The sequence below is a fragment of the Marasmius oreades genome, chromosome 2, assembly GCF_018924745.1.
Source record: "Marasmius oreades isolate 03SP1 chromosome 2, whole genome shotgun sequence".
In the NCBI taxonomy this organism is placed as follows: Eukaryota; Fungi; Basidiomycota; class Agaricomycetes; order Agaricales; family Marasmiaceae; genus Marasmius; species Marasmius oreades.
Genome location: NC_057324.1, coordinates 1959187 through 1985781, shown reverse-complemented (window position 1 = coordinate 1985781; position 26595 = coordinate 1959187). Strand labels below are relative to the sequence as shown.

Sequence of the window (26595 nt, the reverse complement as noted above, 5' to 3'; positions counted from 1 at the left end):
CTTGTTACGTTGCAACCGTGCTCGTCGCAAGATTATATATAACTCAATATACGAATACATGACGGGTCGACTGTGCGGTATTCGCTCCCGCAGTATGAATTTCACGATTCCGTTCCCTATTACGAGGCTCTTCCCTGTCCCGCTGGAGGCAAATAGGCGCTCGGTGGAGACTACCTTGATCTTAATTCACCTTTACATGGTGCAAGCTGTTGTTTCCGGTGGTCTCTAGTCAATTGAAATAGTGTAATTTCTTTTCGCCTTTTCTTCGGAGTTTTCTGGATCTCCTTGTCTAAAGCCTAGACGTTCCGGCCCTTCTGTGATGAATTATGCACTGCAACCGAACTTCAATATCCAAGACTGACTCATCGAGGTATGCCACCTACAGTAGCATAAGGCAAGTACGAGATTGAGATTGCACAATTACTTGCTGTGAATACAAGTTCTGGGTACGAGTATGCAATAGATTAGGATAAGTAGACCGTGAGCAACGTGAGCAAAACACAACATAACGAGTACACAGATAGAGGGAACTAACTATTACACCAAGATTCAATCATTTCTTCTGTTTTTTGACACGGGGGTTCGGGGGTGAATAAAGCTTCATGGAGACCTCGTTCGGGTTTGGAGGACCTTCTGATTTACGCTTCCTCCCTTTTGTGCTCGTCGCTGCTGCAGCTGCATCTGCTTGCGACTTGCCTGGAGAGCGAGGATGAGGAGAGGTATCGACGGCTGCTAAGATGGGGCTGTTGGCAGAGGTGTTATCACCAGCGATCGCAGGAATGGAGAAATCGAATGAAGGATCCGTATCAACGTCATTCAGGTTGTGTAGGTAAGTGTTGAAAAAGTCTTCTGAAACTGGAGGTTGTCCCGCAGAGTTTAAGCCTGTACTGCTGTCCGTCGGAAGTCCATTGGGATATAGTATGGACGACGAATTGACCGATGGTATTGAAATTGAGGGGTTCTCTGGCTCTACTGAACTAAGGAGGGCGGGATCTAGTCCAAGAGTTTCGATTAAACTGTCTATCCCCGAATTGACAGAAGTAACATCTTTCTCTATATCGTCTGTGACTTCCCAATTTTGATCGATGCGGTAAGGAGCATTTGATATTAGACCGTCACTCTCTGAGGTGGATGCTTTCGCGCCAGGTGGGGATAGTGGTCCAAAATCGAACGGCGCTTTGTAGGGTGCTAACTGCGAAGTCAGCGACTGTAATTGACCTTGAGTCTGCTGGGGTCCATCAGAGGCACTTTCATTCAGTGGGCTTGTTTGGGCTGCCAATGATGCAAATAGTTGCTGCAGGTCTGATACCGAGAGTTGATTTAAAGCACTTTGGAATTTAACGTCGAATGAAGGGGAGTGAGAGGAAGGACGATTGACGCTTTCGTGAGTAATGTCGGATGCGGGATACCGGGGTTGAGTGGAAATGATTGAGTTGTTGTTCGTGGAGGTTGAATGGAAGGCGGTGGAACTTATTGGGGAAGCAGGAGACTCAAAAGAAGATTTCTGCATCTCAGGAAGAGTGCTAGTTGGGAATGAAGGGATGTCTCTGAGTAATGGTGTGCTGACGTCTGAGTTTGCTCTAGAAAGTGGCCTGGATAGCGTCGTGACCGGAGTCTCGTCCATACAAGGTACTTGAGAAACATAGAAAAGTAAGTGCTTGACAAGTCTTTATAAGACGATTAAATGATTTACGTGGTGAAGGATCCCTCGAATGGGCAGAATTCGTGTTCTCCTCGTCCTGAACCTCTGTGATCTCCACTTTCCCACCAGAACCATGTTTTCTCCCCTCAATCATCAAACGAGTTCCAGGGACGACCGGGTGTGGGCTAGACCGACCATCTTCTTTCTCTCTCGGCGAAACGCTGACTTGTTGTCCGAAAACACCAGCGAGGAACTTGATGATGCGATTGATGGTGTCCTGCTGCCTTTGATGACGTTCACGAGTTTCCATTGCTTCCTGCCAGAGAACTTGGTTGGACCGTTTGAGTTCACTCAACTCGTTTGAGATATTGGTCTGGTGTCGACGAATGGCCGTGATGCCGGTGACAATAGAATGCCAATCAAGCTGTTGGGAAGGGGCAGAGGATTGCGAGGGGCCGCTCGAAGATACTCCGAGCGATAGGTCGATGGGGTTTCCGTCGCGATTGCCACCGGGTTGCTTCTTCCTCTCAATAAAGACTAGGCGATCTTCCTGGCCACGATGGAAGTCAGGATGTGCAAACTGAGAGTGCTCTGCATCCGAATCACTTCTCAATACTCCTTGTTGAAGATGCGGTATTTTGTGAAAACCATACATGTTGAGTTGGCGCACAAAGGATGCGAACTTGTTGTGCTTGAACCAGTTACCGAGATGCTCCTTCGCGAGCCGCTCATGGTCGTGAACTTTGTCGATGAGTGAGACGAGATTTGTAGATCATTCATACCGCCACTCACTGAAGAAAGAGTCTCCAGCATCGGACCAGCAGATTACATCGTTCGTGGATGGGTCGCTAACTATCCTGAAGAGCTTAATTAATCCTCGTGTTATGAAAAGAGTGAGAAAACTGACTTGTAAAGCTTTTGGAGAAACATTGGTGGCCCTTTAGAGGACGAGTGAGCGCCATAGTTGGAAGCTAATGCAATCTGACGAGCGGTCGCCATCCGCGGTCAGTTACTTGTAGGGCAAAGACGTCAAGAACAAAGAACGCGAGACGTGGGAACGAAAACAGCCGACGTTATTCATAGTCAGCTTGAGTCATCTATGATCCAACCTCAGTTCAAGTGTAATAAGCTACTCTATAGAAAACATCATGGAATGGCGTTCTACTGGCGACTACTTTTCATGGTAAACCTTTGGTAGAACCCCCCCTCGACTGTCTTCGAGGGCCCAATCGCCCTTGCTTTGATTGCACACAACTCGCGCATAGCAACATCCCAAGGGAACCGTGTCCACCCATTCCTTCCCTTGTTCATTTCAGAATCGTACAGATACGCAAAGGACGCCCGGAGTCGCGCTAAGTCTGCTTCGGTCATCATAACCTCAGATGACGTTGGCGAAGCCACAAACTCCTTCGACATTGCACGCAGCTGATTCTGTCGAGTCTCTATTCGCAGATCTGTAAACGTTGCTCGCCCCTTGGACTTGCTGGAGAAGTTCTGCTTCACTTGCTCTCGATGCTTATGATACATGCGTTTGACATGACTTGCAATCTTTTCCAAGTTCTCATGCATGGTGTTGGAGTCCTTGTCCTTCCATAGGTTAGCAAGCTTCAGAGCCTCCTCCCAGGGTGCAATCAGATGTGGGTCTGGAATGTGTTGGTTATGTTGCTCCAGTTTAGCATGGAATTTCTGTTCGACGTTCCTTGCCTTCCACTCTGCATAATTAATCAGGACGTCCATGATAAACGGGTGAAGCCCCACTGGGCGCTTGACTTTCCCCTCATCGCTTGTGTATTGCGACTTCTGGGAGGAACGCTTCTTCCAATGCATCGCACCAACACGTTTGTACTTCCTTCTATCCGCTGCGACGACGTCTTTAAGGACAGTCAATCCGGTTTTTGCCCCGTCCAATGTTCGACAAAACCTTCCGAGAGAGAAGTCTTAAGAAATGTAGCTATGAGGTCATGGAGAAGTACTTACATGTGCGCAAGGCGGATCGTCTCCTCATGAGAATATCCCAGCGTGTAAGTAGCATAGTCATGCATGTTGGAGTACTCTCCGACCAGTGACATGTTCTTGAGACCTCCTAAAAGGTACTGTTGTAATGCACGAACGCGAGCGAGAGGTTGTTCTTCAGTCGGTTCGGCTCTTTCCAGCAATTGCGATACCGTCTCCGTATGTTTGGAAAAATTATCCCGCTCAATATCCATACGTGGATCTGCAAAATTGATGTCCGCATTCTTGAAGTCATCCACAATCGAGGGATCATATATAAGCAATACTTTGTCGCCATCGTAATCACCTGTTGACACCAAGTCCAAGTACCGGGCTATTCAATAGTGGGCGTATAACTGAATAAACAAATACTCACCCCCACCTAGGAAGTCCGCAGCCCTGCGTGAGCCGCGCGTGGAAAAAAAGATGATACCGGTCATATCTCGAAGTTGCGGACAATCTATAGCTTCCCACTCGATATCCTTTTCAGTACGCGAGAACGTTGTGCTATTCTAACTGCTCCCTTACCTTTTGGACGTCTGTCGGGAGCTTGCAAGGATGTCGGGTTACCAGAACGGGTCCAATTATCGTGTCGGTAACCAGCCCATCTCTGTTCAAAAAGTTACGACGGGCACTCTTGAAGAATACTTGTCCCTCTTCGAGGATGTTATATGGGTCTGTCCAGAATGTAGTCAAGAACGCTCGCTGCAATCAAGCGAGGATTTACCAGGCTGGATGAATGTCGTACAGGACATTGGTACCTCTACCTTATACTGCGACCCATAATTCCGAATTTGCGATCTGCCAATCATGGATAGTTTCTCCCTCAAAACAGAACAGTTCATTGGAGTAAACCCAGAGTCCAAAAGCGACATCACTGTCTCCTCAAGAGAAGAAGGTTGTCCAGAAATTTCATCGACCCACCACGCAACAGACATTTCTTCGGCATCCTCGTCCAAATCATCTTCATCATCGTCAACTTGGGCATCGCGTGAAGAATGTCCTTTGACCCGGGCCAATCCAGGTTGAAGTCTAGCTGCCCGTGCCGCCATAACACCTCCCAAACGCGCTACCGTGCACCATAACTCGTACATAGCACTGACTCCTTCCCATGTAGTGAGAGATTCCAAGAGACGGTCGAAACCTCGATCTAATAGACGAAAGAAAACTGCACGGGGTACACCATTTTCTGCTAGGTTGATGATGGTCTCTGTGCCAAGAGTACACTGTGTACGCGAATGACAGGATCGGAGGACGTCGATGATTAGACGAGCATCATCGTCCGAGTTCGTTGCATATCGGATTTTGGTCTGGGAAGGCCTTATCCAAACTCGAGGTTCACTAGCGTTATCGGTGGGATGCTGCAAAAGCATGCCCTCCAGGGAAGTTAATATCGAAAGCACTTGAAGCAAGTTATGCACCTACCTTGGCTCCGGCGATTCGACATTGTATGGCAGTCGGCCATTCTTCCCAATCTAATACAAAAAATAAATTTACTAACGGGGGAAAGGGATAAATACCAACGCACTAAATTTGTGGTGCAATAACCGTAGTGCAGACTGATTTATGAAACCTGAACCGTCAGTCATATCCGACTTGTGCGGCTCGGGAGAGACTTTGAATATGAATGAGCTCGGTTCAGACATCACAACAGAAATTCTACGAACCGATGTCATCGAGCAGTAAAATATTCTCACCCGAAACTTTCAGTCCGGGGGCGGACGTGGATAGTCCCAGGGCAAAGCGAGAAGCCCATTTTGCTACTGTCTTCAGGAAAAGCGCTCAGTGACGCCAATAGACGAAAACGATACTATCGCTCTTACCTGGTTCTTGTTTAAGCTCAATGGATTATGAATCTCAAGAAAATCCTGCAGGCTCAGCGTCTCACGGAGCGAGCTCTGAATTGATTCCGGTACATCAGAAAGTGATTCACTCGTACGGGCAAAAATGACAGTTTTATCCTTCTCGTAAACGGCCCGATAAACAAAACCGCATAATATAAAAGGCCGTAAAAGGAAGTCTATCAGTGATTCGGTGTGCTTCCAAAGTTCTTTGGGAATCTTGAGTCGAAAGAATGAGGACGATCCGAAACGGCCTTGAAGAATAGTCAGTCTCTGGTCAGTGAACACCACTAGACACCTAACGGTACTCACGGGAGAAACGGTAGCTTGCAGAAAGTTCCGGGCGTTCCAATTCAACTGTGAACTCAGGAGTGGCCGCATATTTGGACGAAACTTTTTTGACCTTGCCACGAAACGCTACTTTACCTCCGTACCAAGCATCACCATCTTCTTTGCATCCAAGACAGCCGAATTTATTCCCTTTGTTGAACTCTTCCTCCTCCTGATCCAGCTCGACATACGGAAACTATCAAGAACTTGAGAAATGGTCAGAAACAGGATCAATCTAGTTACCTTTGATTCCCTCTCCTTCTCAAAGGGATCGGGTCGTCTACTAGCATCTACAGTAAGATCTATTTTACAATGATTAGCGGCAGCCTCAGATTCAAGAATGATTAGGATTTTCACCAGGCATATCAAAATCTTTGGCAAGGATTTTCTCCACCAGGGGTGCTGCCTTTGCATTCGTTCCTAGGTGTTGCAGCACATCCAGCTTTTCCATTTTTATATCGTCGAAAACCAACTTTCCGGCGGTGACAAGTCGGCTAATCTCCCATTGCACACCAAAGGGCAATTTTTTCTGATCAAAGTGACGTTGCCATTTTGGGCAATGGGCCTGAAGAATTTTGTATTTCAACCACAGCAACTATCTAATTGAGCGCTTACAATGTGATAGGGGGTAGCCCAGTTTAATTTGGTATCATTGTGAATTTTTATCTTCGGACTTGGTTCCGTCTTGCGCATCTTGAGTGCACGGGTATCTTCACTTGGCTCGGAGAGGTCTCTCGAACGTTTTCGGGTATCGGTATCGCTACATGTGTGGCCTGAGGCAACGATAGTGGTTTCCGAACCGGTTTTGGTATCGGAACTTGGCACTACAACAGGATGCGGTTGCGTTGGTACTGGTAGACAAGGCGGTTCTGTGAAATCGGAAAGAATACAACTGAAGCTCTGAGAACCTACCAACATTGGATGATTCGTCGTATACAGCGATGAGAGTGGATATGTCGTCCTCTGGGTCTATGTCCGGCTCCGGACTAGAAGCCCAGAACGCGCGGTTCTGGAAAACAAAATAAAGGTCAAGCGGGAAGCCAGTCATACTGAACTGGGACGCGCCTTCGGTTGGGAGAGCTCCGCCCTCAGGGTATCATATTCAACCTCGTATGTTTCTCCCTCCTGCTCTTCTGGTTGTAGTGGATCGTCACGGTGTGGTTTTGGCGTCGTTTCCTCTGAGTCCTTGATCGCGAGATAAAAGTTTTCGTCGTCACTTGAGAAAGCCTCCCAGAGAGATCCATAGGAGCTACCAGGGTTGAGTGTCATATCCTTGCTCGCGGAAGTCCTGAAAGAAGAGGGACGTGTGCAATAACCAATAGCGAAAAGGAATATGGATGCAGTGCACCATGACAAGAGGTTTAAACTGAAACAATGTACATTTAGGTTCTGAACCTACGCGTAAATGAGCACGTGCATCTAAGTTGGCCCAAACCAGTAAATGATGGCCCAAATTCTATTTCTCGGATTATAATGGAAACTTGGTTACGATATATTTACAGGTACAGGCGCCCGGTATTCTGAAACTGCCTTGACATGTATGGTGTTCTCATACTTATCGAAATCCTAATCCCGCGTAACATAGATTTAACGCCTTTTAACAGCTTTGCGCCTTCTGCCACCTGCCTTGACTGCAGCTTGCCTGGTGCCATTGGGGGTGACCGTCCCACTGCCAGGACTATCAGAAGCAGCCGAGGAATCGTAGCCTTCGTCGTACTCCGACTCGGACACAGCTGCAGGAACCGCATTGTCGCCTTTCTTGAGCTTACCAGCTAGGATCTCTACCGACGAACGAAGCAATGCTATGAACCAAGTGCGGGACACGGCGGGGGCTATTGCAGTTGAAGAGTCTACTGGATGCATGTCGCCCGATTCATCCAGCTGGAACATAATTAGTAAATTGGCTAAGAGCAATACGGAAGGGGGGAAAAGACTGACGATGTAGACTGCATCTCCCGAGACTACCATATCAATCATCCGTCCGGGGACACGATAGCCATCTTCATCATAGCGTTCTGTACCCCCTAGGTTTACTTTAACCTATGTCACCGGATACCGTTAGGTGCCGTTGATCTAGATATTAGATCCAGAAACGCGCCTTTCGTTGTCCTTCTATGGGGACCAACTTCGTACCCCAAGCGGCTAATCTAGCTTCTCTCGCGACGAATTCTATTCGTTTCAAGTCGCGTTTATAGGTCATACGTTGTACCACGTATTGTAAGCTTGAAGTGAGTAAAATCAGGAACACTGCAACTGTCTGAGGACGTGATGAGCGCGTTGAGAGTTGTATTGGGGGCCGAGGTCCTCACCCCTAGCCCAGGACGGAAGCGAGAATAGTAGTAGCCTGTTCCTCTCCATTTCGGTACACCATTTTTGTAGAAGAAATCGTATCTGTTGGGTATTCCGTCTCAAAAATAAGCGCTTGAAAAAATAGCATGCTCTAATAATCACCGTTTGCGGGATTCCGGATTCCTAAGGATAGTGGCCACAACCCCTAGGCGAGCAAAACGTTCGTGAACATTCTTCCCGAGATTTTTGTCAGGGCTAGTGTAACAGGAGTGAGACCTAGCAGCTTAGGAAATAGGATCGCAGACATACTGAAGTTGCATGCTCAGTTTCCTGTAGGCTTTTGCGATTTCCGTAGTGGACGCAGTGGATGGTACATCTAGCCACGAGTAAAATGTGGTTCCTTTCCCCTCAGATCCCTCCACCGCGCTAACAAGGTCGAAAATTTCGTGATCTTCCTATTAGGAGCAGAGTCATTGTAAGATTCGTGGTAGTATGGCCTCGATATTAGAGAAAGATGACCTTTTCCCATCTATTTTGAAAGTCAAATATGAGGTGTCAGAACTATATTTCGCCTCCAGGAAAAGAGAATGAATTACGCCAGGACCACAGTTACAAGAAGGGCGATGAGGGTGAAAATTGTCGGTAATTTCATGTCGGCTGGCTTGTCGTGTACCAGCACTCCTGCGAAGCCAGGACACAGTGAGGAAGCGAGAGAAAAATCAGGTAGTGAACTTGAGGGTCGAGTTGAAAGAGCTGCAAAGGCACAACTTGCCAGCAGGATCTTCAGTTACGTAACGTTGTAGCTGCTTTGACTTCTTTCAGCCATGGCGCCTCGTAGGCGTTGTCCAATATGCAGATCAAAACAATGGCATAAGGAACCACTGAGCGGGCTTATCGCGTGTAGCGAGGGCCATATCCTTCAGGTTCGTTGTTTTGCGAAAGACATCCCCCCTGTTATCTCTCGCTCACAGTAAGTAGAATTATCGCAATGAAACTAACGAGGCTGAAGATATGGGCACACATGTATTGCAGAAAAGAACCTTGAAATCTGACAGAAAGCAAAAAGGGAAAGAGAGCAGGGCCAATCCAAAACGTGCGTTGTGTTCCCCGCCACCTTCCAATGCATTTTTAGCTCAACTCGGGTGGGTGACAGTGTACCACGGCGCGAGAGGGCGTTATCTCTATTTTCAATGCCAACAGCTCATTCTCCGGAAACAGGTAGTTGCACTTCTACAACTCCGTAACCTGCCTGTTGAGTTTGAGGTATGTTTATGTTTGACTTCTGCCGAACTCTACTAATGCATGGTATTGAGAGGCAGTTTGCCGGGACATATGGGCATTGCACCTCAGTCTTTTACCGGATCCACCGTCGGCCGAACCCTACTTTCATGGATCGCAGCAGCAGAAAGGTTCTTCTCCCGAAGCTGCCGGACCGTCATCTGAGGGCGAAGAAGGGCAGGGAGATCCTGAATCGGTTTCTTCTTCGTCAGAAGAAAATGAGGATGATCAGTTTAACGACAGCGCTGGTCAAAGTGACCAGGAAGATCCTGTTATCGCAGAGTTGCTACGCCAGAACTCCGAGACCGAAAGCGACGACGAGGATCGGAACGATGATAGAAAACAAGGACATCAAGTCCTTGCGGGGAGAAAAAAACGTCATGTTATTTATGAGAGACCAGCCAACAATCTTGCGGTACTCGTGGTCGCTTGTTGGACCCTACGAATACCTATCTTGTACCGGGATTTATTGAGGTATGATTTTTGGTTCAAACATCATGATGTGGATGATGCTAATGTAGCAGGTATATTGAACTTTATGAGCTACCATACCTAGATCCAATTAGGTTGCTTCCCGATTCACTCGTGTCGCATCTAACGAAACACCGCATTCGAGCGCTTTCCCCAGCTGTACGTCTTTTCTTGAGCGAGTTATGTACGACTCAATTATTCTTCTATAGCATGCTCCGAATATCATATCTCTACATTCTCTTACCTCTCGTCTTTCCCGACTCATGTTGAGCTGTTTTGGGATATCGACACCAGAAGCCAATGCCGCTCATATCTTGTGGCGAGTGGTGCTGAGTCTCGGCGGAACTCGTGAGTGTCAGTCTCAAGAGTCTGGTGTTGCGCCATTCTCATCCCCTTTAGCACCGTTATACTCCCTCACCAAAAAACTATCAAGTATACTTTCCTTGCCGCTCACCTTGCACCACTCTCTCGTTCCAGGTCTGATGAAAGCCAAGACTCGAGATCCTGAAAGCCATAAGTTCGACGATGTGCCCGTCGAAGTGAGCTTTGTGGCGGCTACTATTGTAGTTCTGAAGTTGGTATACGGTTTGGACGGAAATCCCAGGTTCGCTTATGCATTCATTGCGTCCTACACATACCTCAACTCGGGTGTAGATCGCCTCGAGATCCCGATGACCCCGCTTGTATCTTGCCGAAGGTGGAGGAATATCTCGAAGCGGTTAAGAAGCTAAACGAGGACGATCTGCAGGAAGAAGCGATATTCGACTATGAAAAGGGAAAGTCAGTTGTGCCATCAATGAGATCTGGTCCACTTAACTGATGAACAAGCAGATCTGTTGGTGAAATGAGCGAGGAGGAGATTGACCGATATTTCTCGTTTTGCGAACATGCATTGCTTGCACCAAATGTTGATCGGGACGGTAAATGAGACCGGTCTGTCATAGGATTGACGTTGATATTTCCATTCAGGGGATAAATTCTTGGCCAGCTACTTTCCGTTGACATTTGAAGAACGGCAGCAACAGAGCCTGTCGTTGGGGACGGCAGAGAAGAGGGAAGAACGGCAAAGACTGAGTGCGACGCAAATAGCTTCGGAAGATGATACTCGAATTCGGCCCGGACAGTCATATGTGATTTACCATGCGCGGGATAGTCTTGGGATGATGAGTGAAGAGATGGAAATCGTAACGACCCGTGGCGCGAGATGGGTAGGAGTAAGCGAGGACCTTCTATGTGGTGTGGTTGAGAGATACGAGAGAAGACTCGTACGGTGGTGGAAAAACCGGAACAGCGGGAGGGTTGAAGCGACGTAGAACCCTAAATAGCAGACTTACCTTGGTCCTTGAGAATGATCAATCACAGTTGCAGGTGTCTCCGTCGTCAGGCCCAGTCAGTCAGCAGCGCGCGAGGCAGTATTTGCTGATCACGGTAACACAAAACTTGTTTTTTCCCATCACCCTCTGTCTTCCTCCTCGTTGGCCAGACCTGCCACACAATCCTTAGCAAATGCTTTTCTGAGATCCCTAACAGCCTCACCGATGCGTCGTCTTGCAGCAGCGTTTTCCTCCTCAAAGCGGGACAAGTCGGTTTCCTCCCAGTCCGAGACCCAGTTCACTGCTCGTCGGTCTTTTACGAATCTTTCTCTCTCCAGAAGGAGGAACATCAAAGCGTCTGTAAACACAGCAGATCTCTTGCCCACTGTTGATTCCAACCCTTCTACCCCCCAACTCAGCGTGGGCCAATCCTCAGCATCTTCAACAGGCTCAGCTAGTCTACAGACGCATGACGAGCCTGCATTTTCCAGCCCAAGGAAGATAAAGGGAAAATCATGGATTGTATGGCTGGGGAATAAGTCGGGCACAATAAAACGAGTCGAGCAAGCAACATCGGAGACCGGTTGTTCATTGCCACCGACATCGGTACGGCCCCACGCCGCTGACGGCCTTCCGTTAGGAATTGAGATAGATTTGGAAGCGTCAGAATCGGATGAGGAGGAGGAACAAGAAGAAGGAGAAGGAGAAGAGGCAGCCGTCTATTCCAACACCATTCCACACGCTCGGCAGGTCTTACAGGATCTCACTCAAATTAGTCTGGAACGTCAGTACTGTTCGTCACCCTTCGTTCAGCGGCAAACTTCGCCAGTGTACCCCCGGTCATGTAGTTCTTCTCGCATATTCCGGAAACGAGGCACCATGGAGGTTTTCCTGCACAAGAGACACCTGTTGGAACGTTTGGGGGATCGCTCTATTACGGGACTACCGTCAATTCAAGCCTTCGAGCCACTTTTGGACGAGGTTGCACCCTATAAGACAGACAAGGTGCTGGGTTTCAGTCCAGGTCTACGTCAGTGGGTAACTCGTCCGCCTTTCGAGGAAAGACTTTGTATATGGCTTCCGATCGATGAAACATTTACTTGTCGTGCTGTTAGTTCGGCATATGCTGTCGCAGCGATAGAATTCTCCGAAGCCATTGAAATATTGGCAGACCTACCAAGTCTGCCCGTATCACCTCCTCTCTCGCCTTCCCCAGTACGATCCGCTCCGCCAAAAGAGCTTCCCCGGTCTGTGGATGCGACAAGTACTTCGTCAAACAACTCAGGTAAGTTCTATTACCTCAGCCCGGTTGTCATTCCCGACTTATAAATTTAAACCAGCGTCATATAATAAACCAGGGCCTCAGATCATGGTCTCTTCACCGTTACGCAACGATGCCGCCCCCTTTCAACCGGCATCGCCTCGTCCCGAAGACCGCGAAGTTTCAGCGACCTCCCCAAGTTCGACCACCAAACGGGGAGTCCGGTTCGCAGAGGAAGACAAGGAAGACAGTATTCCGATCGGATACGTGATGCGGATAAAGAAGCAAAAGGAAGAGAAGGCTCGTTTCCTTCGTGAAGAACGAGAGCGACGTCAGTTTGAAGAAGAAAGAAGGAAACATGAACAAGAGAGAATACGGAGGGACCAAGAACGCGCGGAATGGGAGAAGGAGAGAAAGGTTTGGGAGAAAGAGAAACGTGCAATCGAAGAAGAGCGAAAAGCACGTTTATACGCTGAGCAATACACTGCAGCGAGACAGCGGGCGGAAGAACAAAGAAACGGGATTAGGGTATCTGGCACCTCTACACCGCTACGTGATAGGGTAGGTAACGTTCAAGAGTCAAGAAGGATTTCTAGGCTTCCGTATGATGGTCCACCTTCACCCCGAAGCCAGGCCTCTGAATCTGCATCCCCTTCCCCCCATACATCTTCTCCTTCAAGTTCCCGTCCTCCCAGCATTGCTGGCCCTTCAGTCGGCAACAAGGCTCAGAATTCAGGCCACTCCCGTCCGTCCTCTTTCTATTCGAACCGTACCAATTCCTCTGAGGATATCGGGTCCGCTCGGCGGCCCGCCAAGGACCGCAGTTGGTCTTCTCCGGGGAGGACTGGCAGTGCTTCGAGCTTATTTCTGCCACCAGTACCTTCGTTACCCACGATTTTCCCTACCGATATGCCTCTCTTACCGCCAAACGCTCCTTTCATGATGATGAACGCTTATCCTCAGCCTCGGTCCAATCAATCGCGTTCTCCGTCGTCCTCCTCGAGGCACTCGACGCAACGGAATAGTAGTACAGAGAGTATGAACGTGCAGTCACGCTCTCCGTCGGGTTCCTCCCCGCGAACCAATTATGTGTCTCACTCACAAGCACCGTCTTCTTCTTCCACACGACGTCCCAATCACCAACGACGTACAAGTGACGACAGTAATAACTTCAGACAAAATCACACCTCTTCACATCTTCAGATTCGATCGTCAAATTCGCACCAATCTTTACCGAGGGGACGTTCACATAATGCTACTTATAACGCGCCAATGGCGGCCAGCCCATGGACTGCTATGCCATCGGGGACGGGAGCCATTCCGACGGCTATGCCTTATTCTAGCAACTCTGATCCCAGAGCGGCACCCAAGAGGCGACAGACCGCGTTAACGTGACGTGGGAGACTGCAGTCCTCGCCGCGCTCGCTTGATCTGCTCATGTGGTGCTTTCCGCTCTCAGGACTTTTTGTTTTTGGCTTCTGGTTACTGTTCTTGACTAAATATGTATGTTGTTCAGGTTATCCTTCATCTGTGGTGGTTCCGGACACTAGATTAACTTGTTAAAATTTTACAAGTTCCTTACACGCTCGTTTAATCCTACTCAATGCTGTCATTACAGTTTACTTTTTCATGGCATTTTCTTGCATTGTCGTTATCATTTTGTTGCTTTTATGGCCATCTCACACCACATCTTTATTCTAGGAACTTTTTAAACCCATCAAACCTCCCCCCCCTCCCCGCCCTTTTGACATTTCAATCCACGTCGCCTTATCAGTCATTATGTATACCCCCTTACTCGCTGAACTTTCCTCTGATAACCAGATATTATACATAGCATTTGTATTTTACTCACACAATAACCAGCGTTTACATCCCTGGTCTTCATGCCCAGTGAGATGTCCTCGGACCTTATTGGACAACATCTGACCGTTCGTGCGAATTCGGACCGAATTCGGACAACATCTGACAGATTTGGAAAAGGACGACGTGTGTCCTTCTCCTACGCTTCCGCAACAAAGAATTTCATCCAGCGGGTGGCTTAAACTCAGCAATTTTAAGTACAACTTCCGAATTCCACGGCCAATATGCCACCTGCTCAATGTTGTCTTTGCCTTGTACCCGTTTCCCTCCAAATTTTTCGACACTCTCGCCCAATCTTGCCTTTGCGGTTTGTCTGTCAGTACTTCAGTTGCAGTGACAAGTATGTGACATCGCCAGCACACAGTCCGCTGTGTTACATATATATACGGGAAATGCGAGGAGATTCCTATTCTCCCTTCCTTCCCTTCCACCACCATCTCATTCTGTCCTCCCCACTTTCTATCGATGGCCGCCCTTCAACTCGTCTTTTAGATTGACTCCTCGTTATTGGCGCACTCTCTGGATGGTATTAGAAGGAGGATATGCAAAGGTAGAAAGAGAAGTTGGTTAATCTACTCTAAGGTGCGTCATTGTTATTGCAAGGTTCGCGGCATCCTAATGAATCTTCTACCCTTCATAGAATACCCATGCCGACTTAAGAACTCTTCTGTATTGCCGACCGTTGTTTTCTGCTTTTACTAGAGTCACCACCGCTGCCGCCGCCAAGAATTTCAAGCCCAAGTCCAAGCAAAACCCAAGAAGGCAGCCCCAGTGTCCAAAAAGGATCCCAACGGACCTGGTTTTCCCGAAGTAAGTCATATTCTTACTCTACTCACTTAGTATGTCTGACACGCGAGCCGATGGCTCTATGCTGCCGATTTGCAATGACTTTTAGGGAATGAAGGCGAGTCTGAAGAAACTTTCTTGGAGCGTTGGGCGTTGTTTGAGAAGGATAACAAAGCTGATATTGAGGTAAGTTTTCTGTCTTTTCATGAGTCCTACCATCTTTACTCATACTACCCTCGATGAAGCAGTATCATCAACTGTCGCGAGAGAGAAATGCAGAGGTACGTCTGCTACATATTCATTGTACCGACGTTGTTTTCTAACTTGCTTACCTTGTAGAATGCAAAGTTAGACCCAGGGACAAGTCTGCCAAGTTTTTAGAGCTGAAGGTGTAGTTTCGGAATCCAAATCAATTAGGGTAGAATTGTGTACATGTATAATAACGTCCGATAATCCGGACACAATCATATTTTATCAGAACAAAGAGCAAATCTATGTACACCAGATAAGATCCTATAATGCCTGGTAGAATCCTTAACGAGACCAACATTCAGAGTTTTTCCGACTTCAGTGAACTGTATCAGACATTATCGGGACAAGTACTCGAAGTCAAAGACCGTCCGATAACGTCCGACAATGTCCGGGGAAACCTCATTGGGCTTCATGTCTACCGCCCATCATGTTCGAATTTTGCGCCCAACCTTTTGATCAGCTTCCACGGGCTTCCGTTTCACCTGGGAGTGTCAAACGGGGCGAACTATCATTCCATGCTGCCTAATATCATGATTTGAGAGTGTACTGCGTCGATTTAGGAACTCGGGTATGTAAGTAGCATGTACAGTGTTGACGGCCAGCGCCCCGGAGACGATTCGCTGATCGAGTGGCGTGCGACCGGGGTGTTTCGCTCAGTTTCCGACTGTGCAACGTGGCGCTAACCATGACAACGTGTATCCTATGAGGCAAGTGTGGCGCTAAGGCCTCCTATGACGTTATCCCTGACGCTATTGGGCCATCAGGGCCATGACGTGATTTTGGCACAAGCTACAATTTGGTCTTTGTCGGAGACTCATTAGATCTAGAGTGACTTGCTGCAGAACCTTTATACCCAACTACTCACTCCTTAAGTGCAATTGTGTGTTGTGGACCAAAATTATCAACTTGGCTTAAATGACGTTGCTGTCGGCTTCTCGGCTTTACTTCGGGGAAAGCCGCCCCCACACTCCAGTACTCCAGACCACCATACTCACTCCGCTGACGTCAAATCCACGGGAGGATATATAAAGATGCTGAATTGGACTTCCACACCACATTAACCACAAGCCCATCATGCCTCTTTTCTCTCGTCGCACTCATCACACCACCCATCGTACCACACCCAGACGCCGTCACTTCTGGCATCGTGCCGATAAAGATCGGGTCGCAGGCGGATACAGTGAGCTTTACCTTGGACAAATGACCGAACTTTTGCTCATTCATATCCCTGACAGAGGCCGCTCTGTCCAACCCACGCACGACCAGGGATGGTCGGAAGCATGCTAAACATGAACTGCGAAAGATGGTATGGCTCCCACACCTCGTATACTTCGACAAACTAAAAGATACTTTTCAGGGTCGAAGCCCTCATGTACCCTTCATGACCAAGGTCAAGCGCACTTTGGGCATCAGAAGCACTCCCCGTCGCCATCATCATCATACCACAGCCCGATACTAACGGAGTCGGAAATAGCAACTGTTGTATAATTTCGATGTATACCACCAAGTGTAGCATTTACGGACTGTAATCTTGTGTCTCGTACTTTATAGTAGTAGCCTAACTATGTACCCGGTTTGAATGCAGTTTCGTTTGCACTCTGTTGTTGTCGGATGCGCCACCGTACAAGATCCAAGGTCGCGATTGCGTCTTCCAAGGAAGAATGCCCGACGGTACCGCCGCCAACTTGTATGCTCTTTCCTAGATGGTCTCTTACGCTAGAAAACATTCACAAAATCAGTCCTTAGTCCGAAACAAAGAATGTGATAAATAAAACCTACAGATCTCTCAGTGCACGTCGGTAAGGTGGACCAACATGATGAGGAAACATAACTGCGGTGTCCACGCAACGGTGGTGCACAATTCGGAGGGTTTTCAGGTCGTTCTCTAACGCATGACCAATGAGAACCGTCTCGCCATTGATGAAGGCGTCGAGAGAACGCCGTATCGAACTGAGAGTAAGGAGAGCTTTTGATCTGTATTCGTCTTGGGTGATACCAGAAAATCGAGTATTAAAGTCACTGGTATGAGGGTCAGCTTTATCGATAACGAAAGAAGCTCGGAAAAACACTGACAGAATTTCTACGCCTTCGTCCATGCGGACCAGCTCATCAAAGACTTGCGTTCCAGCGCCGTCAACGACAGAAACCCTTGCTACACGCATCCCCCCTGTAGTATATACCATCTCGCAATCCAGCGCCGCGACGTCTAAGATACTTTCATTGTCATCCCCACCGCTCGAAAGTTTCGAAAACGAGTGACGACTATGAAGGACTTCCGCATCCGATTCGTAAAAGACATGCGACCCGTGTACACAACCCTCCTCAGTGACTGCCTTTGAACAGCAACTGTATATCCGGTTTCTTTTTCCTGGTAATATATTGGACTACAAGGAGGGGAGAGGAAAACACCCGAAAGTGGGAGCTTACCATCGATCTGTTTCCCATACGGTCTCCCCCAGTGGTGTAAACATTCATTTGGCTTTGGATCGCGCCGGACCAAAAACGGTTCGCCACATCTTTCACACTTTGTAAGTTGACCTTCTTTGCTCGGCTCGTTCCCCCCGGGTCCGTCAGGGATATTTACAATGTAGCCCCATCTCTCGAGGTCCGTAATGGGGAGTATGTAAGGTTCTAGAATAGACCGTGTGAGGCGAAGGGACTTGAGAGACTTTTGTAGTTCAGCGCGTGCTGCGATCTCTCCTTCGGTTCCAACAGATGGGTGCGCGGCGGAATCTGGCACTGGACGTCGCTTGAGAGCTGCCACACTCTGGATTACCGCCTGCAAACGACGCGTAAGTGTGTTAAGGTAGGGCAGAAAGTAATCACACTTGCATGCCGATATGTGATCTTGCCAGACTTGGTGTATATTTCTCCCTCTTGTTTCAAAGCGTGTTCAGACGCTAACGATGGGTTGCTTGGAAGGATACGTTCGTATAGAATAACGAAGTGGTCATAGAGTGTCTTGAGCATGGCCTGTTGCACCCTTCAATAACATGCACAACTGATATACGCGTCTTATTATACAGACCTGTCGCACCGGTAAGGCGACTTGGGATTGAGCGGCATTTATTCTGAGAACTGGAGGTCCATTTTCGTGTGATTGAGTTGGCTTGGAGGATGACTGGGATAATCTTTGAAGCTTCCGGGGAGGTTCTGAGGAAGGTTGAACAGGAGGCGTTGAAGATATGGGACGTTTAGCGGGTAATATGCTAGAGGGTCCAGTTGGCTGTTTTGGGGGAGAAGAAACAGGTATATCGAGGGCGGGTTCATCTGGGGTATCATCGCGATGAGATAATACACAAAATGGCTGTCTTGGGCATTGTTGTAGGTCAGGACATCGGACGGAGTAGAAGAGTCCAAGGCTGGAGAACATGATTATTATGTAACCTGCCCTTCCTTCCCCCTTTTCACTCATTGTGATGCTGAAGCGGAAGAGATCAGAAAAGACTGCAGAAAGCCCTCTTCTTGACAGCAATGGTTCACCCGCTCCTTCAGAAGCTCCGGAATTAGTTCTTACCTCTCGCCTTGACCTTTCTTCTCGTCCACAACTTACCATTTCTCGTGGCCCCAGTTTCGTGCCCATCCCAGATTCCGACACGTTTTTCAAAACAGATTTTACCGGTATAAATCGACATGGCTATCGCTACTCACCGGCCGGAATCAACCCACGCGGTTTCTTCCTTCCCTGTCGCACTATTGAAACCAAACCTACTTCGTATAGAGTCAGTTGGGAGGACCGAAGCCCATTCGTCTATGTCACTCCCGATGGGCTGAAATTGCTTGGGTCCAAGGGTTTTCGCAGTGCTCGCTGCAATGCTCCGATACGAGAAGGGCGTTGGTATATGGAAGTGAAAATATTACGTGGCGGGGGTGAACGATTGACAGAGGATTCAAGACGCGATGGTGGGCATGTCCGGTTAGGTTTTGGGAGACGGGAGGCACCTCTGAACGGCCCAGTAGGATTGGATGGGTATAGCTACGGATATCGCGACAAGACTGGCGGGAAAGTGACTCTATCCCGTCCTCGCCCATACGGTCGTCCATTCACCTCTGGAGACGTCATTGGCATGTACATTTCACTTCCTCCGCGACGACAATCAGATCCAAAGGACCCCAGTGACCCAGCGCGATTGAAACGCGAACGTATTGCGATTGATCTCAAGGGTCAGGAAACGTTCGAAATTCTCGAGTACCCTCAGTCAAAAGAGATGATCGCTCTCATGGATTATTCGGGCAGCAAGCCAGCCACTACCCCCACGCAAACTGCTCCTTTTGCCAAACCAAATGGAAAACCTTCTGATCGTGCCTCTTCTACGAAGAGTAAGGTCCCAGGTCCCACTCTCAGACCTCTCCCCACTCTCGCAAATTCTCGCATTGCATTTTTTGTCAATGGTGAATGCCAAGGTATCGCCTTTCAAGACATTTACGACTATCTACAGCTTCGCACTACTGCTGTGGCTCATAAGGGAAAGGAGAAAAAGCGAGGCAGGGAGGGTGTCAAGGAGCATAGGGAGAACCCGTTTGACGACGGTACACTCGGCTATTATCCCTTCATTTCCTTGTTCAACGGTGCATCGGTTGAACTCAATCCTGGACCAGATTTTGCATTCCCTCCTCCACCCGACGTAGATGCTCTTCTAGACGGCTCGACTACAGCAAAAATGGAAGGGCAAGAGCCGACGTGGCGTCCCATTTGTGAACGGTACCCAGAGTTCATGAAAGAGCAGTGGGAACTGGATGAAATCGAGGAGGAGGAGGCAAAGGTGGAAAGTGCGCGATTAGCTGCACAGGAACAAGTGGCAGCAGAAAAGAAGGCGCAGAAAGAGAAAAAACGGAAACAAACTGAAGTGCGGAAGCGTAGCAAGCTGCAGGCGAATGTTAGTTCTAAAGATCCATCGGAACCATTAGTCGCCAGTCCCCTCAAACATGGCACGTCGTATCCCCCAGAGTCTCGGCTTGGGTCACCAACCCCGACGATTATATCATCTCATAGTGATGTGCAAGGCGCACAAAGTGGTTATACTTCTGATGTTGTAGATGCAGAGATGGATTCAGCTGACACCACCGAGATTCTCGTCGGCACCTCCGAATGATTCATGGTCACTTTCCAATGACATTCAGGCGACATCAGAGGGACCTGAATATCCTGTTATTACTCTGCTTCTGCTTCGTCTTGCGCCAACTCTCACGTTAGTGGCCGCATTTTAGCCTTTTAGTCTAGGGTGAGTCAATGGGGGTCCGCTCGAGGCTGGAGTTGTCACTGCGAACATGGACGATATCAAAGCCAATTTAGCGCCATAAATTGTGTCGACTGGGCGCCTACTGTATTACATAGGCCGGGTTACCCGATTGAACCGATTGGTACATAATTTGAATTGAATAATCCGGTTTTGTCGGAGCAGTCGGTATCACGTGTCATGCCTGCCGCTTTCGGTAATGGATCAAGAATTCACCCAATTCCTGGTCAAGTTCACTTCTACCACGACACTCACGAAACAGCTCATGTCAAAGGCAAAGTCTAGACGAAATGTTTCTGACATTGATACCGGGATTGAGTTTGTTCTTCCATATTTCTGCTCAGACGGTCATTAACACGTCCACGCAGAGATGATCCTTCACACCATTTAACGGGGCCTTTCCTCCCACAAACGTACGCGCCTTGCGTTCATTCTCAACAATATATCTCACCATGATCCTTGCAGTCCACTTGGAACCCCTCCACCGACACGAACCGCCTCACCAGTGTACCGAAAAACCCCGGCTCTCTCGCCAGTGTCTCCCTGGATTCGTTGGGCAATAGATCCTTGTGAGTTGACTCGGACGACTTCAAGACATCAAGAGCCCTCTGACGCTTTTACGCCGTTTAGGGTCTGCCCTTCAGATCCTCATCGTTCCAGTTGTCGCCTATCTCAACTGGGAACTGCTCACACCCATCGTCAACAAAACTTTACCACCTGCCCTTGAACCATATCTAACCCTGGCCAATTACTCTGCCCCGCATCAAATATCCAACCCTTTTGCTCCTTTTTTCCTTCTCACCAACCCGGTTCCGTCCTCGCCTCCAAATGACCCTCGCTATGCCAAAGGTTGGGGAGACCTTTTGTTCATAGCCTACCACATCGTGTTACTTTCTCTTGTGAGACAAGTGGTGACCCTCAACTTATGTCGTCCTCTTGCAAGATATTTCGGAATCAAGAAAGAAGTCAAGTTGGATAGATTCGGAGAGCAGGGTTATGCTGTCGTGTATTTTGCTTTTATGGGCGCCTGGGGATATGTGTGTTCTCTCCCTACTCGTCTCGACTTATCCATAATTCCTCTTCGTTCAGAGAATTATGTCGCAACTCCCTACATATTGGTATCGGACCGAATACTTTTGGATAGGAAAGTCATTGCGACTGAGATATGCTATTGGGATTCCTTACTCAACTCGCCCACAGATCATCCTCACTGGGACATGAAACCGGAGCTCAAGCGTTACTATCTCACTCAGATGTCTTATTGGGCTCAACAACTACTAGTACTCGTCTTGGGGCTCGAAAAACCTCGTAAAGACTTTCGTGAGCTCGTTGCTCACCACCTTGTTACCATTTGGCTCGTAGGGTGAGCAGCTTTTCTGAACCCCATCTCACCTGCTTACCCCTCTCATCGCATGTGCAGTTGGAGCTACTTAGTCAATCTCACACTCATTGGGAACGCTGTATACATGAGTATGGATATACCAGATGCTTTCTTGGCCGTCAGTCGTTTTTCTGTTCCTCCCCTGCATGAACCAATGTTGATTATCACACAGTCCTCGAAAGTCTTGAATTATATACAGTGGACCAACGCGAAAGTAGTAACGTTCGCGATATTTGTGGTCGTGTGGACGTGCGTGCTCTTCTTGTTTCCAGTCCATTCTTTGGCTCTCAACGTTGGTGGTACAGATACTTCCGACATCTTTTGAACTTTAAAATACTTTGGTCAGTGTGGTATGAATATGACCTGGTTCCGTAAGTCATTTCGTTCGTTTCATGCTCCCACAAATGCTTACTTTACAACTAAAGCGAGACCTCGAGACAGTGGGTGTGGAAACAAGGCACATACCTGAACTGGTGGATGAGATACCAAGTTTTCCTGCCCTTACTACTCCTTCAACTCCTAAATTTATTCTGGTACTACCTCATATTGCGGATTTTAGTTCGGTACGCTTCTTATCTCGTTCTCATAAATTAGCAGTACTCAATTACTTTTGGGATGCAGAGCTATCGCGGCCCCAACAAAAGTCGATGATGAGCGATCTGAGGACGAAGGTGATGGTGACGATGAAGAACCTGAGACAAGACCGAAACTCTCAAGCGGAAAAGAGCAATGAAGGATGTTTTATATTACCCCTATCAGTTGTGAAGGGCTAGAGTCTCTAGACGGATCCTGATATATTTCACGTGGTCACCTCAGTCTCGTTTCACCCCCATGTCAGGCCCCTTTGTATTATCGACATTCGATGCCCGAAAATCGTATCTCTCGTTCCTTCTCAAGGAAGCCGACGTATTTCCTTACGTAACAATTCGCGTTGTCGATGACCTAGCCGGTGGCAGTCACACGCGTCGGATTTCGCGTCGTTTTCGTTCCTTATCCTGTACTTGAGATGTCAAAAGCTTCGTTTAGACGAATAGCTCACGATAATACAGATACGGGCATCTTGTTCGTGTGCTTACTTCTTACTTCAGACGACTTTTAACCCTCTTCCAGAGATGATCCCTCCCACCATCTAACAGGGCCTTTTCTTCCACCGACGTATGCAGCGCTAGCTCATGTTCCATTTCGCACCCACGAACTCCCGTATCTAGTCCACCTGGAATCCTCACACCGGCGAGAACGGCTTCACCGGTTTCTAGCCCAGTGTCACCCTGGATTAGATGGGCCATAGATCCTTGTGAGTACATTCAGACGACTTCGATGCATAAGAAGCCCCTTGACGCGTCCCTGCATCACTTAGTGTTCTCGTTTCAGATTGTCATCATTCCAATTGTTGCCTATTTTAACTGGGAGCTCATTACACCACTTCTCAAAGAAAAACTACGACCTGTCCTCGAAACGTACACCAACTACTCGTTCTCTGAAATACCTAACCCTTTTGCTCCGTTCTTCCAACTTTCCAACCTAGTCGCATCGTCACCCCCGGATGATCCTCGCTATGCCAAGAGCTGGGGAGACCTTTTGTTTATAGCCTACCACATTGTCTTATTCTCTCTTGTGAGGCAAGTTTTGACCATCCACATGTTTCGTCCTGTTGCAAAATACTTTGAGATCAAGAAACAAGGCAGGATGAATAGATTTGGAGAGCAGGGATATGCTTTTGTGTATTTTGCTTTCATGGGTGCTTGGGGATACGTGCGTCCAGTCTATTTTCTTGGTTCAACTTTTGCATATCATTTTCTGCATTTTTCTCAGCGAATAATGTCTCAACTCCCTACGTATTGGTATCGGACGGAATACTTCTGGATAGGAAAGTTGACTTGGTCATGCTTTCTGAAATTTCGTTCAACTTGTCACTTACAGACTACCCTCATTGGGATATGAAGTGGGAGCTCAAGCGTTATTATCTCACCCATATGTCCTATTGGATGCAGCAATTGCTGGTACTCGTCCTTGGGCTTGAGAAACCTCGCAAAGATTACTGGGAACTCGTAGCACATCATCTCGTTACTCTTTGGCTCGTTGGGTAAAGCGCTTTCTTCAACTTCTACAAGGGATGTCGTCCTGAACCGTACTCACAGCTGGAGTTACTTAATCAACCTCACTCTCATCGGCAACGCTGTTTACATGAGTATGGACATACCTGACGCGGTCTTCGCGGTCAGTGGCTCTTCGTTATTTGTTACATTAACGCGAGTCAACGTTGATCCTTGTACTGTGCAGTTCTCAAAAATCCTCAACTACATTCAATGGGAGAGGGCAAAAGTCGTATCATTTGTGATATTCGTCTTCGTATGGACGTATGTTTTCTTTTCATCGCTCCTGTCCATGGTATCGATGACACTTACTTTTGCTGGGATAGATACTTCCGCCACCTGATGAACTTCAAGATACTCTGGTCAGTGTGGTACGAATACGACCTGATTCCGTAAGTCGGGCTTCTTATTTTGTAGATCTTGAGCCCGTTTCTCAATTATACATCCATAGTGAAACCTCAAGACGATGGATATGGTCGGATGGTACATACTTGACCTGGTGGATGAAATACCAAGCTTTTACACCCCTGCTTTTACTGCAAATTCTCAACTTGTTCTGGTACTATCTCATCTGGCGAGTCGCAGTTCGGTTGGTCCTCTCCCTCCCATTCTACTGGTGAGCTGATTACCATTTGTAACACAGGGCTATTGCCGCTCCGACAGAGGTGGACGACCTACGGTCTGAAGACGAGGATGATGGCGACGGCGACGGCGCTGTTAAGCGTTTAGATGGAAAAGAGGAATGAAAGAATATCATATTCGCGCCGCCGGTGCTAGACGTTTACTCCCACATCTTATGATCTTACCATACAAGTCAATACTTAGTGTGATCGTACTAAGGATTTTTTATTATTTACATACAGATCAAGGAGATATTGCTACTGACTGAACACACTTGTAAGATTTTACATCTGGCAGATTCAACAACTTGAGAGAGTACAGAAAAAACAGCTGTTCACCCCAACAGCCCTTCTTCATCGGAGTAGTCACTGTCCTCTTGGTGAGGCAAGAAATTCACTTTGACGGAGCCTTGTACAATGCAATTGGGCCAGCGGCGCTCTCTTTGTATCTCCAGTTCCTCACCCTCAGCCATATCTTTACATGCCATTAAAGTATACTACAAAGAAGAGTCGTCAGACCAAGCTTTCAGTAACAAAAAACAGGGTACAGGTTTACTTACATGAGCATCATTCCCGGCATTGTGCAAAAATTTGGTGTCTATTCCGAGAAGATTGCAGGCCTTGGCCAGACCGCGGCGATCATGTCCTCCATCGCCTTCGAGAGCCGCAAACAAGTCGGATGTGTCGACGACGAAGAGCCCATCGTCCGGTGATGCATTTGAAAGAAGGTAGCATATATCATCCAACGGCGCTTCGATCATCTTACTTTTGAGGTATCTGGGAGAATTGAAAAAGTGAGGATTGTTGTCACAATTATACGACGTACTTTATATCGCCAGTGGAATCATGAAAAACGAGGAAAAGAGCACCAAGGCTTCTGTATTTTTGAAAAAGTTTGCTGATCTTGTCCTTGAAATCGACTTTGCGGAGCACCTCACTCTGTCCAAAGTTGTATCGCTGGAAGATTATTCATCAGTAACACGCCCATAAAAATAAGAGAAAAACTAACAGTGCGATTGTCGGGGACGTATTTCCCATTACGGTACGTCTCGTACTCTTTGACGATCCAATGCCCGTCCTCAAGCACCTCCTTCCCTTCCACCCAGTGAAGGGCACTCCAACCAAATTCCGTGATGAGGCTGTGATCCATCTCCCAAGCCTCAATGTCGATGGCCAGCCAAACATACTTTTTCTCTGCGAAGAGGCGACGGACGTGCCTAAAGTTGATCTGACGAGATACCAGGCTGGGGTTTGAGCCCTTGAGTTTCTTGTTTATCTTGTCAATTTCCTATGGTATTCGTTGAAGGTACAGTATCATCAGGGCAAGAATGAACTCGCCCTCAATGCACCATGAAGGTGGGAGCCATCTTTGTAAACCCGTGTCGTGACATTTCGAAGGTCGCTACCCTCGCCCTCGAGCAACAAGCATTCAGAGTAAGGCAAAGGAATCTCTGTTTCCGTGAGCTTCATAGCGTAGAGCCAGTAGCGAATGTAGTCCACTTGTTTCGATGAAAATAACAATCTCTGCTCCCCAGAATGAAGTGTTCCTTTCATGAGTTGTGGCGTCAAAACAGCTTGCTCTTATAAAAGTCTAAGATCGACATACCGATGAACAACTGAGCACCCTCGACACCGTCTACGTGCAATGGGTGATCTTGATGCGTTAGAGCATCATGCGCTGCTCCAAAAGGTTATCATCGCGTCTTTGGCAGGACATCAAGTCGTTTTTACCAAGGGTGGCTTTGAGAAGCTGTCCGTGTCTTTCTGGAACAACTCGAGACCTGAAGAGACCGTCAGTAGATCGAATGAACAGTCTAATGATACAAGTCTCACCACTCATGCCAGATATCTGTGTAGCGGTAATAACCAGTAACGATGGGCACTGACATGGCTAAGACTAAGTCTTACGCGCAGCGCGCAGCAGCACGCGTCAAAAGACCACGGTCTTT

General features: G+C 47.9%; 12 protein-coding genes across 13 annotated transcripts; 7 read left to right on the top strand and 5 right to left on the bottom strand.

The window, feature by feature from the left end:
- Positions 1-48: 48 nt before the first annotated feature.
- On the bottom strand, positions 49-2683 carry E1B28_004273 (uncharacterized protein). 2 transcript variants are annotated; one of them, XM_043160730.1, is made up of 5 exons: positions 2550-2683; positions 2435-2499; positions 1694-2383; positions 384-1632; positions 49-331 (listed from the first exon to the last, which is right to left on the bottom strand). In XM_043160730.1, the coding sequence occupies exons 1-4, from the start codon at positions 2639-2641 to the stop codon at positions 554-556; spliced, it is 1926 nt and encodes a 641-aa protein (XP_043013335.1). In that variant the 5' UTR covers positions 2642-2683; the 3' UTR covers positions 49-331; positions 384-553. The 2 variants fall into 2 exon arrangements, with proteins under 2 accessions (XP_043013335.1, XP_043013336.1); XM_043160731.1 differs by having other exon boundaries at positions 2435-2494.
- Positions 2684-2770: 87 nt separating this feature from the next.
- E1B28_004272 (uncharacterized protein) lies at positions 2771-7198 on the bottom strand. The gene is made up of 14 exons (XM_043148734.1): positions 6871-7198; positions 6718-6814; positions 6163-6656; positions 6049-6107; positions 5788-6001; positions 5458-5729; positions 5302-5401; positions 5163-5249; positions 5060-5109; positions 4362-5010; positions 4163-4311; positions 4011-4107; positions 3620-3941; positions 2771-3563 (listed from the first exon to the last, which is right to left on the bottom strand). Exons 3-14 carry the CDS (start codon positions 6254-6256, stop codon positions 2804-2806), a joined length of 2853 nt encoding a protein of 950 aa, XP_043013334.1. The 5' UTR covers positions 6257-6656; positions 6718-6814; positions 6871-7198; the 3' UTR covers positions 2771-2803.
- Positions 7199-7392: 194 nt separating this feature from the next.
- E1B28_004271 (uncharacterized protein) lies at positions 7393-8746 on the bottom strand (the record flags this gene model as incomplete). The annotated part of the gene is made up of 8 exons (XM_043148733.1): positions 7393-7686; positions 7744-7845; positions 7904-8062; positions 8115-8196; positions 8257-8349; positions 8404-8549; positions 8614-8623; positions 8691-8746. The coding sequence occupies 8 exons, from the start codon at positions 8744-8746 to the stop codon at positions 7393-7395; spliced, it is 942 nt and encodes a 313-aa protein (XP_043013333.1).
- A 172-nt stretch (positions 8747-8918) lies between these two features.
- E1B28_004270 (uncharacterized protein) lies at positions 8919-11156 on the top strand (the record flags this gene model as incomplete). The annotated part of the gene is made up of 10 exons (XM_043148732.1): positions 8919-9017; positions 9073-9187; positions 9248-9357; positions 9410-9846; positions 9897-10002; positions 10053-10191; positions 10243-10447; positions 10498-10623; positions 10675-10763; positions 10813-11156. 10 exons carry the CDS (start codon positions 8919-8921, stop codon positions 11154-11156), a joined length of 1770 nt encoding a protein of 589 aa, XP_043013332.1.
- A 225-nt stretch (positions 11157-11381) lies between these two features.
- On the top strand, positions 11382-13812 carry E1B28_004269 (uncharacterized protein; the record flags this gene model as incomplete). The annotated part of the gene is made up of 2 exons (XM_043148731.1): positions 11382-12441; positions 12497-13812. The coding sequence occupies 2 exons, from the start codon at positions 11382-11384 to the stop codon at positions 13810-13812; spliced, it is 2376 nt and encodes a 791-aa protein (XP_043013331.1).
- A 2569-nt stretch (positions 13813-16381) lies between these two features.
- E1B28_004268 (uncharacterized protein) lies at positions 16382-16819 on the top strand. Its single transcript, XM_043148730.1, has 3 exons — positions 16382-16495; positions 16551-16621; positions 16673-16819. The coding sequence occupies exons 1-3, from the start codon at positions 16390-16392 to the stop codon at positions 16772-16774; spliced, it is 279 nt and encodes a 92-aa protein (XP_043013330.1). The 5' UTR covers positions 16382-16389; the 3' UTR covers positions 16775-16819.
- Positions 16820-16824: 5 nt separating this feature from the next.
- Positions 16825-20672, bottom strand: E1B28_004267 (uncharacterized protein). Its single transcript, XM_043148729.1, has 6 exons — positions 18344-20672; positions 18148-18288; positions 17743-18094; positions 17389-17683; positions 17095-17334; positions 16825-17031 (listed from the first exon to the last, which is right to left on the bottom strand). The coding sequence occupies exons 1-6, from the start codon at positions 18896-18898 to the stop codon at positions 16878-16880; spliced, it is 1737 nt and encodes a 578-aa protein (XP_043013329.1). The 5' UTR covers positions 18899-20672; the 3' UTR covers positions 16825-16877.
- E1B28_004266 (uncharacterized protein) lies at positions 18707-20679 on the top strand. The gene has a single exon (XM_043148728.1). It carries the CDS (start codon positions 18735-18737, stop codon positions 20406-20408), a length of 1674 nt encoding a protein of 557 aa, XP_043013328.1. The 5' UTR covers positions 18707-18734; the 3' UTR covers positions 20409-20679.
- Positions 20680-20751: 72 nt separating this feature from the next.
- Positions 20752-22666, top strand: E1B28_004265 (uncharacterized protein; the record flags this gene model as incomplete). The annotated part of the gene is made up of 9 exons (XM_043148727.1): positions 20752-20870; positions 20921-20965; positions 21018-21121; positions 21183-21915; positions 21973-22051; positions 22106-22182; positions 22239-22304; positions 22359-22496; positions 22555-22666. The coding sequence occupies 9 exons, from the start codon at positions 20752-20754 to the stop codon at positions 22664-22666; spliced, it is 1473 nt and encodes a 490-aa protein (XP_043013327.1).
- Positions 22667-22939: 273 nt separating this feature from the next.
- On the top strand, positions 22940-23623 carry E1B28_004264 (uncharacterized protein; the record flags this gene model as incomplete). The annotated part of the gene is made up of 5 exons (XM_043148726.1): positions 22940-22995; positions 23044-23088; positions 23142-23227; positions 23291-23552; positions 23608-23623. 5 exons carry the CDS (start codon positions 22940-22942, stop codon positions 23621-23623), a joined length of 465 nt encoding a protein of 154 aa, XP_043013326.1.
- A 44-nt stretch (positions 23624-23667) lies between these two features.
- On the top strand, positions 23668-24772 carry E1B28_004263 (uncharacterized protein; the record flags this gene model as incomplete). Its single annotated transcript, XM_043148725.1, has 7 exons — positions 23668-23671; positions 23746-24016; positions 24072-24150; positions 24214-24290; positions 24353-24418; positions 24478-24615; positions 24670-24772. 7 exons carry the CDS (start codon positions 23668-23670, stop codon positions 24770-24772), a joined length of 738 nt encoding a protein of 245 aa, XP_043013325.1.
- A 78-nt stretch (positions 24773-24850) lies between these two features.
- Positions 24851-26581, bottom strand: E1B28_004262 (uncharacterized protein). Its single transcript, XM_043148724.1, has 8 exons — positions 26480-26581; positions 26378-26427; positions 26253-26324; positions 25985-26193; positions 25656-25934; positions 25473-25603; positions 25207-25423; positions 24851-25143 (listed from the first exon to the last, which is right to left on the bottom strand). The coding sequence occupies exons 1-8, from the start codon at positions 26533-26535 to the stop codon at positions 24982-24984; spliced, it is 1176 nt and encodes a 391-aa protein (XP_043013324.1). The 5' UTR covers positions 26536-26581; the 3' UTR covers positions 24851-24981.
- Between the last annotated feature and the right edge of the window lie 14 nt (positions 26582-26595).